Source organism: Xiphophorus couchianus, chromosome 5 (assembly GCF_001444195.1).
Source record: "Xiphophorus couchianus chromosome 5, X_couchianus-1.0, whole genome shotgun sequence".
Taxonomy (NCBI): Eukaryota; Metazoa; Chordata; class Actinopteri; order Cyprinodontiformes; family Poeciliidae; genus Xiphophorus; species Xiphophorus couchianus.
The window spans coordinates 5,567,812-5,587,495 of NC_040232.1; the positions used below are offsets into that span (position 1 = coordinate 5,567,812).

The 19,684-nt window shown below is 36.5% G+C and overlaps 1 protein-coding gene across 1 annotated transcript in view; it reads left to right on the top strand.

Annotated features, from left to right (window-relative positions):
* The first annotated feature begins 113 nt into the window (after positions 1 to 113).
* arhgap10 (Rho GTPase activating protein 10) overlaps positions 114 to 19,684 on the top strand; it is a 55,792-nt gene continuing 36,221 nt past the window's right edge. Inside the window, exons 1-6 of the mRNA XM_028017558.1 lie at positions 114 to 299; positions 12,762 to 12,857; positions 13,540 to 13,601; positions 17,161 to 17,232; positions 17,419 to 17,520; positions 19,280 to 19,390. Of these exons, the coding sequence (XP_027873359.1) occupies positions 146 to 299; positions 12,762 to 12,857; positions 13,540 to 13,601; positions 17,161 to 17,232; positions 17,419 to 17,520; positions 19,280 to 19,390 (597 nt within the window). The 5' untranslated portion in view covers positions 114 to 145. The remainder of the gene's footprint in view (positions 300 to 12,761; positions 12,858 to 13,539; positions 13,602 to 17,160; positions 17,233 to 17,418; positions 17,521 to 19,279; positions 19,391 to 19,684) is intronic.

Below are 19,684 nucleotides of genomic sequence, written 5' to 3' on the forward strand. Positions count from 1 at the left end.
GACCTGAAACCTCGGGGAAAAACAGCGGCGGTGTGATCGCAACCGTTTGTGTTTTCACAGCTACAGAGTTTACGTAGCTTTCTTTTTTCTCCCCTTTCTCTTCCCCTCTTCTCCTCCGTCGTTTGGAGACGAAGCTGTCACAGAAATGGGACTGGCCCCGCTGGAATTCAGTGAGTGCTATCTGGACAGCCCCAGCTTCAGGGAGAAAATCAAAGCACAAGAAACTGAGCTGGACAAAACCAACAGGTTCATCAAAGAGCTCTACAAAGATGGGAAGAACCTCATCAGTGCGACTAAACGTAAGTTTCCAATCATAAGTTTGTTTGGAATCAAGCTTTTGTTTTACTTAAGGGTAAAACTAACTTTATTCTTTTACTGCATCATGCTGTGATGAGGTGGCTCGACTGACAGTACAGCTATTGTTAATGAATGTAGTCATGTATCTGATCAGATCAAGGCGTTGTCCTTTTTTTTTTTTTTTATTCGTGTCAGTATTTACTCTGTCACATGAAACCGAATTTCAAGCAACTATTAACTTTTAACAGTTACAGACACCATCAAGTAACAGGTTTCTGTTCTTAATCTAATCTTGAAAACGTGTTTAATATTTGTGGTACGCTGGGTGAAAAGTCATCTTAAATCTGCTGGGCAACTTACTGCAGAATAATCAATCAGATAGTTTGTCACTTACTGGAGAACATGTCATGATGTGACTTTGTTTCTTTTGCTATTTTGTTGTAAATTGTTGTTAAAATCTTCAACCTCAGATCCACCCCCCCCCAAAACAAGTTTCCATAATTGATGACATCATTAGCAACACATCAGAGCTTATTTTAGAACATTCAGCTTCATTTTTCCAGTTTATTTGCTTCTTTACTTGTATTTTTTAAAGCTGCTGCTAAAACCTTGAGCAGTGTGGGTCATCCGTTGAACTTAGCAACAATAAAACTCATGAAAGTTCTTGGAATAGAACTACGGTGGACTGGATTAGAGATGAACCAAGTAGGCTTTTCCTTGCCAAGGAAGATTTGTTGTTTTTTTATTTTTATTTTGAGGACTACAACAATAAAACAAGTACTTAGTTCAGACGCAAAAGAAAATTAAGGACAACTTTGTTGCTACATTTCGTAAAATTTCAAACAAACAAATCGGCATTGGCCAAAATCGGAATGGGTGATCAGCCGGAGAACTGCAGTCAGTGCACCCCAACTTAATATTTGATTTTTATTAAGCTAAAAAAAGGTGTATGAAAGTACAGCATGCTGGTGCAAATGATGGAAGAGTTTAGTGTTGATCCATTTTTTTTCCCATATTTGACAGTTGATTACAACCTGCCGGTTTATGTTTATTCTGAGATGTCATTTCAGAACACACCAGAGAAAGGTGATAAGGCCACAAACCATTTTTCATCCAGTCAGTTCACACTGTTGTGATGTCATTGACCCAAACATGCACAAAGCAGAAGTAATTGCAGGGTTTTCTAGTGGACTTTGCGTACATTTTTACTGTCAGCATCTACATTTCCATTGGTCGTATAATTGCACAATTTGACATTTTGAAAATAAATTTGCTTAAGGGAAACACAGCAATTAAAAAAAAAAAAACTAATTTTTTGATAAAAAGTTTTTACACTAGGATGAGGTAATTTTTTGGCTGCATCAAAATTTGTTTGCTTCACAAAACTACAGTGGAAATATTTCACATTACATGATCATATTGCCACTGATGCAAACCACAAAGACAATGACGACAGGAAGTAGTTGGAGGATGATGGCACGGCAGGGATTTTTTGAGATTTAGTGTAAACAAACTTAACCGCGTGTGATTCTAATTTTCTTTCTTATTTAGGCAAGGTAAATTTATTTATGTAGCACATTTTCAGCAATAAGGCAATTCAAAGTGCTTTACATGACTTAAAGGGAAATACAAACAAATTAACAAACCAAAGGAAAGAGCAAAAGAAGAAAAATAATCTAGCAATGTTGATCCAAAGTATATAAACTAGATGCCTATTTAATGGAAAGACTGAAATTGCGAAATTGTTTTTTCGACATTGGCGGAAAACTGACAGTTTTGCTCACATTTGTAATGGAAACACAGCTATTGTGAATTTGTTAAGGAAAATAAAAATGCACACTTCGGTATGACAAGATAAGTATCATCTTATTTACTGGAAAATGTCTTTGACTTTTCTATGTTTTCCAGACCTGATCCTCATGGCACACTACCCTGGATGTTTTAGATGTTTTCCTGCTTTAACAGACGTCATTCAGATGATTACAGTTCAGCAAAATCCTGTTAATCAGCCATCAATTGATTTAAGGTGTGCTGAGACTGGAAAACATCTAAAACATGCAGGGCAGTGTGCCACCAGGACCAGGGTTGGAAAACACAAGTTTAACCTGTTTTTTTTATCGTGCATTGAAAAATGCTGGAAAAACTTGGTGGCTCAGTCTTGCCCTATTTATGTATCCTGGTCTGTTATAACCTCAAAACATCAGCCATGCTTACTTCTGTAAAACCTTCGGCAGTGTGTCTGCAAACATGTGACTTATGATTTTCATTTTGCCTGAAGCGCAGCATGCAGTTATTAAGTGAAAATTTTGACAAACTTAAATTGTTTATTGTTACAGAAGGTGACTTCAGTAGAATTCCAGCAGCATAATTAAGGATGTTAGTATAATTTATCATGACAGAAAACTTCTCACTGAAACAATGACCTTGGCATAGATATAGATCTCTTTAAGCACATGGGCACTTAGTGTTTTATCAGTTAGGTTTGATTGAACTGCAAACATCTCAGGTTTTACAGCTCAACAACAGTTAAAGACATGAAAGCATTAAATAAAATGAAGGCACTCCACTTTACGTGAAACCTGTTTATTTCAGATTCTACAGTCACCTGAGTCATTTTTTTAGATATTTTTGCTTAGCGTCACTCCTTCAACAGATGATCCTTTGTTACTCCTGTTGTAACTTGATTAGGAAATGTTCAGCTTAGCCTGCAGCAGCTGTTGCTCTTTTTCAATCATCCAATTCTCCGCTACTAGCTGCTGTTTTCACACTCGGCGTTCTCAAATTACATGACTTCTTATTCATTTTGTATGACACATCATTTCAATTTTATAGTAATTTTATTAGTGAAAGGAAAAATGGTTGTGTTTTTAAAGTTCTGAAACTTTACATGTTTTCTAAGAAAAAAAGTGTTATCATCCAGACACTATTTTATTTAGTCGCTATAGCCATTACGTATATTTTGCAGTCTTTTTTGCAGCTATATGCTTCTTTCAGAGGAACTCCCATGGAGTGATGAGGCAGATTTTGGCTTCCAGTCACTGGCAAATGAGCTGATATTGGTTCAGAGTGTCAGACTATGTTGCATAGTGTCTCGTTTCAGGAGGACATGCCATGTCTTGCATTCCCTGCTGTATGTGACTGTAGCTTAAATATATAATCCCAGCTTCCCTTTTTTCTTCTTCTTCTTCCTTTTTAAGTGTTTCCTAAAATTTGCCCCGAGATGCCTCATCTTCTAATTCTCATTAGGTTTGTGAAAGTTTATGAGAATGTCAATGAATAGGAAACTCTGGTCATGGCCTCCCACTGGGACTATTGCAAAATCAGTTAAAGTTTCAGGAAGGAACTGATGTTCATCTTCTTATGTGCTGACATTAAATTCTCTGTGTCAGTGTTGTTGCCAAAGCTGAGACAGTTTCTCTAAAAAATGTCAAAAACATTGCATTATATTGTTTCATTGCTCTCATGGTGACACATTTGTCAGTTTTTTTCCTTTCAGTTTAGCAGCTGTAGCTTTCAAATTAAGAATTGCATTCTCTTTTAGTTTTGTTTTTGAAACATTAATAGATAAAAAACCCTTAAGCAATGCATCTTATAAAGAAACAAAATCTTAACTTTGAAAGATGTGAACACATTATTTTAAGGTCATTCTTGAATGTGAAAAGTGGATGTGAAATCTTAAGATCTTGCAAATATGTACTTTGATGTCATATTTTGTATGGGAACGGTGAATGTTTTGTTTACCTCCGGATGATGTCGGGTAGATTTTTATTGAATAAAACTGGAACCCAGATCAGAACCTTTTTAATATGTTGACATTAACTAGAAATATCCATCCTTCATTACCCACCCAATCAGCAACTTTACTTAAATTCTTCAACCATTCATCCAACCACTTTACAAACCTAGTTTGACTTTCCACCTGCCCACTTTATAGCCCATTTAACTCATTTATCTCCCCACTTTTGCCACCCGTTCAGCCGATTGAACCACCTGCTCTACCAAGCAGTCTATTAACTTTGCCCAGCTTCTTTTTTTATCCACTTTGCCTGCCTCTTTACCCTTTGACCTCCCATCTTCCCACTTTACACACCCACTTGACATGCTCATCAATCAGCATTACCCCCATTTACCTGTTACTAACCCTCTGTCCACCTGCTTTAGCCACTCACCAGCTCCCTTTAGCCATTAAACTCCACCTGTGTTACCCATCTGTTTTACTGCGTAAGCCTCATACCTTACACATGTACTTTAACTATATAGTCACCCACTTTACATACCCTCTATATTGTTCCCACCAAACTTTATGAGCTTCTGCATCTCAGACACTAAAGATGGAGTTGTATTCTAACTAACATCCATCCAAATGGCCAAAAATTGCATCCAGGCTTTCCGTTGTGGTTACGATATTGAACAATATTTCAATCTACCTACCATTTACCTGCCTAACCAAGCTACTTTAACATCTTAATGAAGAAAATACAGAAATATTTTCCTTTTTTTTTTTTTTACAATATATTGTCATTTTTAGTTTTAATCTCCATACATTTTTAGACTGATAACGAAATGTGAAAAACGCAACCAGAAGATCTAAAATCTGCCACTTTTTTATAAATGAAAAAAATCCCATAATGTGAGGGTTGTAACACACATATTGAGGGGGTTTTTTGTTGCCCTTTTCTCTCTCTTTTTTTTTTAAACCTCTGGTTTTTAAGTTTTTCACACATCCTAGTCCCAGTCACTGCTCAACCATGAACTTGACTTTCATCCTGATTTAAAATTACTAAAAGGCCTTTCAAAGCAAATATTTGTAAACATAAGTATAATAGTCACATTTAAGAGAAATGTTTAACCCCTTCAACTAGTTTTAGCATTTCTTTCCTCACAGGCTGGGACGTTCATAATACGTCTCTTTTAGTGAATCAAGCCTTGGGTCATTTTGAGTTGAGTATAAGCAAATAACAGTGTTGTTCTTGCACACACACTTGGGGTGGAGCTCAGCGCCAGCCTAGCTGACATGTGGACATTGCTCCTACTGTAGAGTCCCGTATGGCCATGTATTTGTTTCTCCTCTGCACAGATCATCCAGATTAACAGAAAGTTTCCTCCTTTAAATGGATGCTATAATTTGCATGTTTGGATTGTTGCAATGCTCATTTCTATTGGTGTGATTTTCTGTTTCCGGCCATTTTTGTTGATTAAAAAATAGGTTAAAGTGCCAAGCAGAGAGATAAGTGTGTGTACCTGCAGTAAATATTGACTCATTTCAGGGCTTTTGTGAGTGTAAGACCAAATTTGCATGGTAATGTGTTTCACTTTTTGTTTGACCTCAGAGTAATCTAGTGTTTGGGCAGTGAGAAGCAGAGCTGTTATCTCCCTCGGCTGCCACAGCTGAGAGGATGTCCCACTACGGAAAGTCCTTGGTTGTAGGAGGAAACTTTGAAACCTGGCTCTGAGCCAGAGAGTCATGACATGGAAGTGCCCACTTGTACAGGACGATGCAGATGGGCTTCTGTTTCACAGGGTTTCCTCCATCTCCTGTCTTTACCCTTTCATTGTTTTCTAAAGCCAACATATTATTTCTTTTTTTTAATGCAGTAATATACTCATTAATACTTTGATGTTGCTCTTTAAGGGTTGTTATTGCTGAAATAAAATCCACAAGAAGACATAACAGATTGTTGCTGTCAGGTCTGCTTCTGAACGTTTTCAAGAAATCTGGCAATTTATTTAGTGGATTTGTCTTTGAAAAGGCCGGTCATTTGATGGTCTCCTTCTCCTTGGCAGACAGGTTTAAGAGTAGCCTGTCAGGGTGCGCTTTGGCAGCCTGCTCCTGTCTGTAATCACATTACTTGTTCTGCCAAAGAGCCACATCACAATCTTTCATTAAAATTGCATTAGCTCAAGATGTGAGCTCATTTGGGAGGAAGGGATTTTATCGCTTTCTGGGGAAGAAGCTCTCTATGAATGCATTGCTTCTTCTTTCTTGGTGCAAATGTGCACAAATGTTAATGCATAGGATGTTTTCTAAAATGCCATCCTGATTTTGTAATCAAACGCTTGGTCAGGGCTAACCGGATGCAGCACTCTGCAGCCTCTCCCTGCACACTTGTTTTGAGGATCAGGAAGCCATGAATGAAGTAATGCATGTTTAGTGGGCAGGGAGCTGAGGGGGCAGGGACACGGTGGGAGGGGATGTTCGAGCCGGCTCTGTCCGGGCCAAAGGTTGGAGTTGAGTGGAGCAGAAATTTAGCCTGGAAGAGATGGGGAGAGTGAAACAGGAAGTTCTGTGGAAAGGTCCACTGTGGAAACACAGAGGGCAGCTCTGACCTCAGTGGCAAATCTGATCATGCTGTAGAAATCATAACAAACAGCCCGCCTACTAGTGCCAATTAATACACTGCGGAGTATTTAATAGCGGCTGCTCTTTCACACGGACTTGCATTTTATGTCTGAGGTTTAGGAAAAACTTTGGTGGAGCATCCATTACATAGGATGCTGTTTCCTGCTCTCGAAGTTGGACATTATGAAACGATGGGAATAAGACACTACGCCCTCTTTCAGTATGTTGGATTTTGCAAATTATTTAATTATTTCTAAAACTCTGACCTTTGCAGAGTTAAAAAATTAATAAATATAACGTCAAGAGAACAAAACGCACAACAGCTTCTACCCTGTCAGTATTCAATAAACAAAGATAAAGCAAAATTAGTTAAAAATTAATAAAACATGTTTGGAAAGAGTTAGACAGTGGTTCAATAACTCTAGAACCGCCTTAAGCATTAATAACCTGAGCTTATCAATATGTCAGGTTATGATTATGGAGGAAAGTTAGTCCACATTTTTATATAATTACTTAATTTTCTTGAGGATTGTGGGAGTTTTTTTGTTAAAACTCTTTGAAGTTTCTGCCACAGGGTATCAAATAATTTTTTATTAAAATCATAAAAGTGTGTTTTGATACGTGAGGCATTTATTGATGAAAAAAAATAATCTGAGTTCTTAGTTTTTGTTAGATTTAATGAGTAGCAAAAAGTCTTCATTATCTGACCTGTTCACCAGTCAGAGCCGATCAGAGAATTTTGTTTGTCAGATTGTTTAATGGAGCTGTGCTTTTTAAGTCCTTCCTGTGATGTTAGTTTTTATTTAATGGATAATGTCTGTGTGATTTCTGTGGTTTTATACACATGAGGTTAGATTTAATTAATTGCAGATCCTTTAATTATGCCCTGAGAAGTAAATGCTTGGTGTTGAGACCAGGTTTACTTTCTTTTTTCTAGAACTATAGTTTCATGACTTTTTTTTATCATCACTTCAATTCTGAAATTCTTTTTTAATCCCAGAGGAAAATTAAACGTTGTTGTAGCTCATATTGTAAATGGTATTCCAAAATGTGCTGCTGAGTTTACTTTGTAACACGGCTGCAAACGGGGAAAGTCTCGTAATGCAGTTGGTATGAGCAGACGGGCATAAATCGAAGCGTAATCAAAGCACAATGTCACGGCAGGCATGAAGTGAGAGCAGAGCATGTGATAAATAACACTCCAGGCTAGAATCGAACTGGTATGGAGCATTTATTTAGCATCTGCACTATCTGCTTACTGTCAATTCAACAATCAACACAAAAAGATCCATGTCCTGTTGTTATTGCACAAAATATGCATTTATGGTGTGTAATTTAAGTATAAATTAGATGGTCTATGCAACATTTTTTGTTTTATCAGTTTGCCTGTTGCACTGTGAAACATTTACTTCATCAACTTACTTTCAGAGTTTATAGCTGCATGTTTTAGTTAACATTGATTTGGTATATTTCAGTTTTTATCAATAAAATCCATCTTCTGTTGTAGCTACGAGAATGTGAGTGTATATTTCAGAAACCCCCTTTTCTGGGAAACTAATGTTTAAGTGAATCGTGACGACTTGGGGCTGTTTTTTAGAGGAACATTGCTTTCAGTTTCAGATAGAGACGAGGTGGGGTCTGCATGAGTCATGCTTCGAAGCCTGGACTCTGGGGCCTCTCTGGTGTTCAGCCTAGAAACTAGCCAAGTTTGACAGTTCCCAGGTTTACTCTGAAATACCTTGCTTTAAAAGGCAAAAATCAGAAGAAGACTTTGCCTTGGACTGCTATGTGCCCTGGAGTGTGTGGTATTTCTGTCTTGTAATGCTCCTTTTCTCTTGGAGCGGCTCTCCTGTCCATCTTTCGCACATTTGTGTTTAGGTCTTAGCTGTTGCTGTTTTCCTCTGCCCTGCTTGTTGTCTGATTCTCATTATTGCTGGAGCATCATAAAAATCAAGTAATGCTCATTCTTCATGCTTTATGTCATAAGTTTCATTGCTGGGTTATATTTTAACAGTCCACCCTGGTGCAGTTGGGCTTTTTTGTGCACTTTGGGCATATGGCTTTCATAAAGAGCCAGCATGTTTATCCATTTACATAAGTGTTGTTGGAATGCACTTAAGTAATGTTCAGAGATGTAAAACTCAAACCTGTTTTTGATAAATAGAAAAATAAGCATGGAAAAAACAAAAACATATTGCTTAATATGTCTGTTCTGCGCAATGAGCGAACTGTTCATGAATCTCTAAAAAAACTGGTACATTTCAACAACATAGCGAGTGACGCATAAGCTTGTTGATTCACAATCGTGTGACTTTTTTTTTTTCTTCCTCCCCTCCAGGGGGTCTTTTGTGGGCTCTAGTGTCCCTTATATGAAAGTAGGCTGACAGGAAAGGGGGAACAAGAGGGGGGAAGACATGCGGCAAATATCGCCGGGTCCGGGAATCGAACCCACGATGGCCGCGTCGAGGAGTCAAGGCCTCCAAACGTGGGTGGCACTATCCCCGATGTCACCACGGCACGCCCAATCATGTGACATTTTAATGTTTTTTGGGGGGGTTTTTTTGGTAAAGTGCGTCAAGGTTCAGATTGTTGTCAAAACATGTTTTTACCATGTTGTGAAGCAGCTGAAAGGTGGCTAAAACAAGGACTGTAAACAGTTCTTCACAGCATTACAATCTTAAAATCTGCCATGCTGTACTGTATGTGGTCTTTACAAAGTATTGGTGAGGTGTTTTTGTACACATTAACGCAGTGGGAACTCCATTGCATGTGATGAAGTATGAGCTTCCTGATTGTGTCAAGCATACACAATAACATCCATAGTGATGTTCAGGTGGTTTATTATCATGATGGCAGCATTAGAGGTTCTGGGCGGAGCATGTGGGAGAGATCAGATCATATTAAACATGTGGGACTCTGTGCTCTCTCGTGTTTCTGATTGAGAATTTAAAATGGGAATGACTATGCTTGCTTCCTGCTTTGTCTAAGACCTCATCCTCTATACCCTACAGTAGTAATGATCCAACTCAGTTACAATTACTGTAAGACTTTTTCAGCTGCTTTTCTGAGTTTAAAGTCAAAGGCTACAACATGCTCCTCTGATGCTTTTCACCCTTTTCAACTCTATGCAATTGTAATGAAATGAAACATCAGACTTATATAGGGTTCTGTTACTACATTCAAAGATGCTTTACAGTGAAATCACCCATTCATGCACGCATTTAGACTCTGATGATGTCAAGTAACTAGATTGTAGCCACAGCTGCCCGGGGGCAGTCTGAAGCAAGGCTGCCATACATCAGTGCCATCGGACATCCTGATCGCTACCATCACGCAAGATAGGTGAAGTTTTCTCCAAGGACACAATGACAGAGATGAACCAGCAACACATAGATTGCAGGACGAACTTGTACCTCATAAACATTTACCTGTTATTTTCTGCTTTTCAACACACAAAAACTATGACATAAGAACAGAGGTGAAAAAAAGAGTGAGAGAAATTTCAAACATTATCAGATATTACACGTCCTGTTCACCACTACTTTTGACTTTCAAATTGCTTGACTGCCTTTTCACTTTATTTATTGACAGTTTGTCAAAATAACGTGTCACCTGTTTGTGTGTGGCTGCCGTCATTCCACTTACTGTGAATAAAACGATTAGAGGAGGCTCACCTTTTATGGATTTGCCCATGCCAGTTTGGATTCCTGCTGTCTGTTTAGTTTGGATCCTCTTAGATTTACAGTTGCTTCAGATAAAATGGATACATCCATCTTATAAGTGCCTCAATAATCACCTCTGTTGGCAGACAAATGTTTGCCAGAATACTTTCTGTTGTTTAGATCGATCAGTAACCTTTACCAGATTACTGAACTGGAAAAGGTTATGGACAGAAACAGAGTAGATTTAGTGTAATGTGTTTTATTGTCACACTGCTTTATCATGTTTATTATCTGTATCTAAAGAATGAAGGAATGTGGACTTTTTCTTTTGTCACATTAAGATGAGGTGAAAAATCCCAACTGATTATACTTCGAAAGAGTTGAGTATATATTTATAGTCAGGCTTTTTGCCAACAATTCCCTTGAACTAAAATGCGCTCACAGAACATTTCCTCTAAAGGAATATTTAAAGGCCTTATCAAAACACAAATACTTATAAATGCTGCAGTACCAAAGTTGGCCTATTGTTAAGGAAATCTCCTCAGCTTCCTGTACAACAAGAACTTTACAGACCTGGTATTAACCGGCATCATGACTGATTCTAGTTATAAGCGGAGAGCTTTAAGCATGAGTGTTTACACTTAGTTATTTATTAAAATTTGAGCAAATATCACTGTTTATTCTTTAGATCCTGTCCTGGGAGGAAAATCTAATGATTTGTGACTTTGCACAATTCATTATAATAATTCCTGAATACATCATGTGATTTATTCAGATGTCGTTACACTCACTCAATTGTTTTCTGTCTGTACTTCTCAGTACCTTTATTATTATTTTGGTCTCATTTTGATTCACAGACATTTTAAAAATGTTTTGTGCATATAGACCTTTTACAAATAATATATGCATTTTTTTTTTGTATTTGATACAGTAAGCGTGCTTTGACTATATCAGTAACAGCCTTTTAAATTTTCAAATGCTGGAAGTATTTTCTTCACATGACATGGATGTATGCATGTCATGTACGCATGTTCATTTTAAACAATGTATTTTTGTGATGACGGGAGATATCCACATGATATCTCTTCTTCTTTAGGGGAGTCACATCAGGCTTGGATTCAGAATGCTAAACTAATGCAGATAATAACCCCAGACAACCTCTGAAGGCGGCCTGTGCGAAGCTGTCCTCAGTTCACTTTGGTTGTGTTCAAACTTGTATGATTAGATTACCCAAGACAGATTATTGGGCCAGCACTGAATGGGTACTTAAGGAGGTTTAAAAGTTATTACTAAGATAAAATCCACCCATCTAGTTCCAGACCCTGGCATATCTCTCACATGTTTAGCCCAAAGAATGCTAAGAAAAAAAAATGACAACAGTAAATATAAATTGGAACAGTGGAATTATTTGTAAAAGATTTTTGACTGTAGTCAGTGTAATAAAAGTCTGTTATTCCTGTAAACCAAAGGCCAAAGAACATGAGTACTTGTGCCATGATAATACTTTTTGTTGTCTTGGTTTGTCTGGAGTTTTGAGAAGATCTAAGATTGTATTTTATTCTTAATTTTTTAGCAATTTATGCTGGTTTCGGGAACTATGCTGAAAGTGTCTGGGGTGCACTGACAAATCGGCCGGCCGATACATCCACGTAAAAGCAATTTTATGCACCAACCTTATCTGCCTCTGCAAGATTCTGGAAATCAAGCCAACTTTTGCTCTGTGAGAGAGGGATGACTGGTCACAATAGTCATCCCACAGAAAAAATCGATATCTGCAAAGATTGGAATCAGGAGGTCAAGATTTTTAAAGATTAGTGATCAGCCAGAAAAAAGTAATCGGTTGAGCCCTAAAATTTACTGATGTTGAGTTTGACATTGTATACTTTCTCCAATAATTTAGGTTAATCTAATTTACTTTATTAATAAATAACACAAAGATCCAGTAATCCTAATTGATACAATGTTTATTAGTGATAAGTATGTTTTTTTGTGTGCAGAAAACATAATATTAAGTTCAAAGTTCTCTACCATAGTAATAATACAGTTGGATAGGTGTACATGGTAATCTAAAGTTGAGGTCTTTCCTTTTATGTTTACAATTTGCATAACATATGGAAAATATGTTGACAGCTGTCTTTGGTAACATTTGGCTTGCAGACAGATACCAAGTTTGCTCTTTTTTGTGGTATCATCATGTGTGCTTAACAGGATGTAGCAGAACATAGTCAGACAGGATGTTAGCATTGTGGTCCAAACACATCAAACCTCCTTTTCAAACACATTAAATCTCTTGACGGTAAATGATTTCCTAGCATCGACTCTTAGCACAATATTTGGTTTAGTAAAAGTACTGTTGTATGTTCTTATAACTGTGAATGTATTTTTTTTTTTAAATAAATTTGCACCTATTAAAAGATTTTGTAATTATGTTTTTCTTTGTTCTGTTTGTGACTACCTTTCAGAGCTCGGGATGGCTCAGCGAAAGTTTGCCCAGTGCCTGGGGGAGTTTCAGTTTGAGTTCATCGGCGATGCAAAAACTGACGATGAGAAATGCATTGGTGAGAGTGGTTTCTCCCTTCTCCTGTGATGACAGAACTAACCACTGGTTTTGTCACAGTCTTCATAGAAATGCACTTTAAATGTTTGTTTACTCTTCTTTTTCCACCAGCCAATTAAGGACAGCCACAACTAGAATTATTCAACCCCCACTGCAATTTCCTTTATTTATTTTTTAGCTAGTTTTTTTTTTTCATCTATAATATTTTATCTTAATTTTACCCCACTTTGAATCAGGCTTCTAGAGAGATTAACAAAACTAGCTGAAGCTTGCGATATTAAAAAAAAGTACCATATAAATTTCTTATTACAATATTACAAGTGATTTTTTTCATAAATAAGCACAAAATGTAACTTATAATGACGACTGCAGTCTTAAAGATTTCCAACCTCTTCATGACCAGCATCTTCCGTACTTAAGACATTTTAAGTATGATGTAATGCTAAACTAAGACAAAATGCTTGTAATGTAATTTTATTTAACTAGTTAAGCTGTTGTTTCCTTTTTTTATTGCAAACTCTTAAATAATTTAGATTCTTCCCTGGAAACCTCATTTGCAGCAGATGTTCAATAATATTTGTGAAACTGATTGATGCTCATAGCACAGCTGAGATGTATTTGAAAAAGAGACAGACAGGATGACTAAGTGATTCTAATTATTGTTTTTTTTTTTGCCTCTATAGACGAGTCTTTGCAAGAGTTTTCCATGTTCTTGAAAAATCTGGAGGACCAAAGAGAGCTGATGGTGAGAAGATTTAAACTCTATTTACAACCTTGGCAAAAATAAGTGTGGGTTTGAGACCAGATGCACACAATGTTTTGCAATTATTCCTTAACTGCCCACAAGTGTAATTTTATCAGTTTGTGTGCGAATTAGACTTGACTCAGCAAAGTGTTTTTTATAAGGTTATAAAGAAAAAGGGTTGGTGGCAAAAGTAGAAGTTTGCTTCCTATAATTTAAATGTTTTGCTTCTCTTTGTCTCACTTTGATTTACACATTGAGTCATATTGACACATTTTGACTTCCTTCTCACAACATTCTGTGGGAAAATGTGGTTATGTGGCAAATATGATTACTAAGCTAGAGCTGGTCTGCCCATTTCTTTTATTTGAGACAGAATAACAGGAATTATTCACCCTGCTATTAAATTGATATTATACTGAGTATTAAAGTTAAGTGTACAATTCCTTATTTAGATTTGTTTCATACATAGACTTAAATTTTGATGTTCTGTTCTTTGTAGTGTAACGCCACTATAACAAATTAGCTTAATTATTGAGAGGCACCAATCTGATATTGATATCTGTATCAGTCTTGATATTTAAAAACATTTCTAGATTGGGTATTGGTGAAAATGTTGCAGTTTTATTTTTGCATATTTGACTAAAGTAGTTAATCTATTTTTGCCAGATTATTTATTTTACATTAACGATTACAATCCTAATTGCACTGAATAAACAAATTAAAGTTATGTTTTGTTTTTAAGTTAGACTAAGCTTATGAAACTATTGGTGTATTTAAGTGTGCTGTACTGGTCCAGAGTTATCAAAAAAAATTCTAATTCAGTACATCTATGTCTGTGTTCAGAAAAAAATAAAAAATGAAAAAAAAAACATTTTAAGTCAATTCAGCACTGTTTTTCTTTATTAGGTCTGTACTGGCAGGTAGTAAACAAAACAGTGGATTTAATTAGGCAGGATTTGTAAAGTAATGTTACCTCAGAACTTTAAACTGAAGGATTGGAACATATAAAAATTTTAGCAATTTTTAAAACTGGAGCTACGTAAAACTTTGGTGTACCTTTATACAGTTAACTATTTGTGCAGACGCACCTCACTGGTTTATTGGTTGAGTGTACCAAGGTGAGTCGAGTGGCTGCAATAAAAAGAAAAAGGCAGAGTACTGGAATAACTTACTAGCTGCTTGGTATATTGGCCCACCTTCATTGTAAAGTATTTATTTTCAGTACAGTTTAACATTTAAAGTCCATGTATTTTTGAGCTCCATCTGATTCTGGAATATGTTGCTTTTCATCTTATATATTTTCTTAAGTCGGACATGCTTTCTGTGACTTTGATTTATTTTTTTTATTTTTTTAAATTTAAAGTATTAATCATGTTTACCCACCTGGCCAGTTCACTTGTCAATTTAGAGAATAATCATTTATTAAATATTTTGGATAATAATGGCATGTTAGAATTTACCTAAATTACTATTTGTTAAAATATATATTTTATTTTTAAGAAGCTACATTATATTTAGCTAGAAAAACACAGGTATATATTTATACTTTCTTTAACATTTACCACATTTAAGCTGTATACATATCAATAATATGTAGGAATTGATTGCAGTTCATACCTGAATGCACATTCATTTGTGTCTCATCTCTTCTGAGGACTATGAGATTCCTTTTACTATTGAATAATCGCAAAAAGTTTTGATACACACTCAATATATATTTTTTTGAGTATTTTTCATACTCGCATCATTCAGGTGACACAGTGAACCAGTTCCTCTGTTATTGCTCATGTTTGAACAGTTTTTCAACTACCTGGGAGTGGCTGCACAGATGACTGCATCCCAGTTGGACATTATAAACATCATAGGTTTACATAACAAGACAAATCTCATAAGGAGCAACTGTGAGCAAGTCCACAGTTCTGCAACTCCTTACTCATAAAACTAGCATGTGACTAAGGTAGCAGTGTTAAAGTCAGGTATTTTAAGAGCTACTGAAATCACACCTCAGGTAGTTAAGAAGCGGAAGTACTTTGGAGTCATTTGAAGACTTTTGTTTAGTGATGGTTGAAGTTAGTGACACTTGCACATTTCTACAGTGCCTGAGATTTTGTGTAAAAGTTAGTTTTCTGGGTGAGGTAAAGGTCAGAACCCGTCATCAGTGGCTGGCTGATATGATTGTTGTGCCAAGTAGACCACAGCGGTAAGCACTGCTCAGCACAGAGTGATGACATCACACTGCAAACAGAGGAAAGCAGTATGCATGTGCAGACATGCCTTGCAGCTAGCGCAGCAGAAACGACACAAAAACATTAACAACGGGTTGCATGCCAAACTCACTGTTCATGTTTATGTAAAATTTACTACTTTACATAAACAGCCATGAAAGCATCAATTTTTATTTACAAATTTAGTTGTAAATAGATTAAAAAATGCAAATATACAACAGAAGTAATTGAGTTTGTACAGTGTAGGCCTGTCACAGTAAAAAAATGTATTGCCCCAGGAAAGAAAAAATCTATAACATTGTTATTTTGAGATAATTTTCAAGTAATGTAATGGAATAGTAATCAAAGAACATATTTTCAAAGATAAATAAACTTTATATTCTAATGAACATTTAACACTGAAACTGAAAGACATGTTAAATATCTAAAATACATGAACAAAACAGAAACACCAAATAAAATGGAAACTGAAGTCTGTAAATAAAATTGTCCTTCAGAAAAGCACTAGTTGAAAAAACTAGAAGACTGAAGATTTTTGTCATCCAGTTTTTGTTAGAAAGAGACAGAAAAGAGAAAAACAATAAATCATTCAAATGGAAATTATTGAGCTTGTTTTAATTTATCAAGATATTAATTAATTTATTGATTTATTGATTTATTGATTTATTGATTATTGCGACAGGCCTGTTAGTGCAGTGCCTTGCAAATGACTTGATACCTTTTCAACATTTCATATTTTTTGTTACACTGAAACCAACAGAAAGCAGGATGGATTTCAAACTTTCATCTGCTGATGAAAATTTGAAAAGTGGGATTTAGATTTGTAGATTGACCCCCAACACTCTGATGCAGCAAATAAAATCCGGTACAACTTGTTGCCTTCAAATATCACATAATCAGTAAACCCATTTATAATTTAATAGCAATGTTCATAAAGCTATTATGGACCTCAGAGTTGTGTTGGAGAACACCAGTAAGTGAACAGAATTGTGAAGACACAAGAATCACAGCAAACAAGTCTAGAAATGCACTTTTGAAAAGGTTTAAAGCTAATGGCTAATAGCTAGCATTTGCAAGGCAGCCAATCCAGGCGCGGCATTAATTTTCCTTGGTCCTGATTGGCAGATTTGTAGGTGGTGGATATTTATATAAAATGTTGAAAAGCACCACCATTTGGTCTATCATGTGTTGTTCTATCACTTAAATTTCTACTTTAAAATTTTTGTACTGTATAAACCAAAAGGATTTGGTTTCCACTGTCTGTTTGAGTTACTGGAAGTGCTAGAAAGTAATTGTATTTTATTGAGATAAAATAATATCTGTTCTGACTATAGATGCGAAACATCACAGAAACTTTAATGAAACCCCTCGAGAAGTTCAGGAAGGAGCAGCTCGGTAACGCGAGGGTAATGTATGATGATTCATTGCTTTTTCTCCAAATTTCTTAATTTTAGTGGATCTCTTTGAATCTTAATAATAACCTTTTAGATTGCTTGTCTGCTACAATTAATGATTAAAATAGAGACCAGCTTTATTCTTTTGAATATTGTTTTTCCTAAGCTAATCACATTTTTTTGTGTTTTTTCTGGAAGGCGGAAAGAAAAAGGTATGAAAAAGAAACAGAAAAGTACTACAGCTCCCTGGAGAAGCTTTTAAATTTGTCGGCAAAGAAGAAGGAGCCTCAGCTGCAAGAGGTATTTATCTTTCCCAGAACATAACAAAAAAAAAGAACAATCTTTTGTAAGTTTACAGTTAGGTTTTTTTGTTGTTGTTGTTGTTGTTACACTTGCTTGTTGACTGTGTTTGGTTTTCACTGACATGTTGGACTTGGGGCTATTGCTGCTTTCTGCAGTTTCTGGAGCAGTCGTTGCTATACAACCTTTAGTTGATTATTATGAACTGCTTGGAAACCAGCAGCGTTTTATGTAACCCTTCTGACATCTTGTTTTTGTCCGTCGTTAATGCCATGTTGTTTGTATTGGCCAGCCAGAAAGGAGGCTTGAACTTGTGAACATAACTTCGGCAGCCTGTTCTGTTCTGATCCAGTAGCTTCCGTCACACATTATAAACAGACCTAACTGCACCAATACTTCATTCACGACATTCAAGATAATCAAATTACAGAACAGTTATGTTGTCATTGACTCCACCATGTGAACGTTCAGCTCGTGTGTTTTACAGGAACTAATAGTGGATAAGTCGTGGTTCAGTAATTGTGGATTTATCTGTTGAACGTAACTCCAAAATATTCTAAAGAAAATGCAGCTTGGAAAGCTCAACTACCTAGGCCCCATTCTTCCTGACATGCTATTGGCTGGTGTTTGCAAAGCAGCCAATCTACGAGCAGTGTTGATTTTCCCGGGCACTGATTGACTGTGTACAAGAAGACTGTAGAGGTTAGCTTTGGTTGTAGTATTAAGATAGTATTCTATGTGTATCAATGCATATTAAGGTATATTTTATGTTTGAACTATTAGTAGGCAGTTGTTTAATAGCAGATCGTTTTTAGAGGGGGTTTCAAATATTTATGGATTTGTAATGTACTAATTGATATTTTGCAAATTATATTTAACTATCAGCATATTTTATTTCTTGCTGTAGCACAGTAGTTGTCAGTAAGCCTATTTCTGCCCAGTTTCTCATTGTAGTGCACTGTTGTTTATATTAAAATCCTTTTCATTGACAAGAGTCATGGTTTCCAGTTCCCAGTCAGGAAATGGTGAATTAAATCTGAGGTCTGTGTAATTTTTACTCATGGTTACTCATAGATCCACTAACAGACCCCTAACTTGCTCTTAATCTTACTCTTGCTTGTGTTCCTGCAAAAACACACACAATTACAGTTATTACATTGGTTGTCCAGGATCAAAATTGTAAATATATTATAATTTTACCCATCTCTTTGTACTTTGCAACATTTTTAATGGTATAAAAATGTTGTTCAGGGAAAAAAACAAATGGATACAAAAAATAGTTAAGGAAATATTAATAAGATTTTGCGACTATACACAACAGCTACATTTTAAGGTGTTTTCCAGATTTCCAGTTTCCCGTTCATTTAATCTTTCTGGCATTTTTTTGAAACTTTAAAGTTCACTTTGACACCAACTACTGGAGCTTGTCCCGTCCTTGGGAAAGCACTCCTTAATTTGAGCTTCCTTGGACGTCCTTCTGTCTTTCCTGTTAGGTGCCTGTGTGTGTGCATCTCTGATTTTGCTTTGCAAATTAGGAGTCTGAGGCAGTGTGCTGAGGCAGGCCTGCTATCTGAAGTTATTTTTATGTGAAGTTTACTGACAGCAGTATGTTTACCCACTGCAGATGTGTTAAGGAATAATTCAATCCCATACTTTAAGGGCAAAAGAAGTCGTACAGTTCTCCAAGCAGCAAGCGTGTGTTTCTTCCTTTCCTCCACATGTCTGTAATTATCATGGTGTGTGTTCTCCACCTCTCCAGGCAGACAGCCAGGTGGAAATCATGAGGCAGCACTTTCAGGAGGAATCACTTGAATATGTGTGTATGCTGCAGGAGATCCAGGAGAGGAAGAAGTTTGAATGTGTGGAACCTGTGAGTGGCTAACCAAACTCATGCAGTTTTGATTAGCATAGCAGTGATTCCTAACTTGGAGAACTAGAAACTGAAACTGTTTAGCAGATGTGATCCATCAAAACATCGATCCAACATCATCCATCCATCCATCCATTTTCTGTACACCCTTGTCCCTTAGAGGGGTCAGGAGGGGTGCTGGTGCCTATCTCCAGCTAACGTTCCAGGCGAGAGGCGGGGTCACCCTGGACAGGTTACCAGTCTGTCGCAGGGCAACACAGAAACCGATCCAACATCAATCTAGTTTAAGTTTTT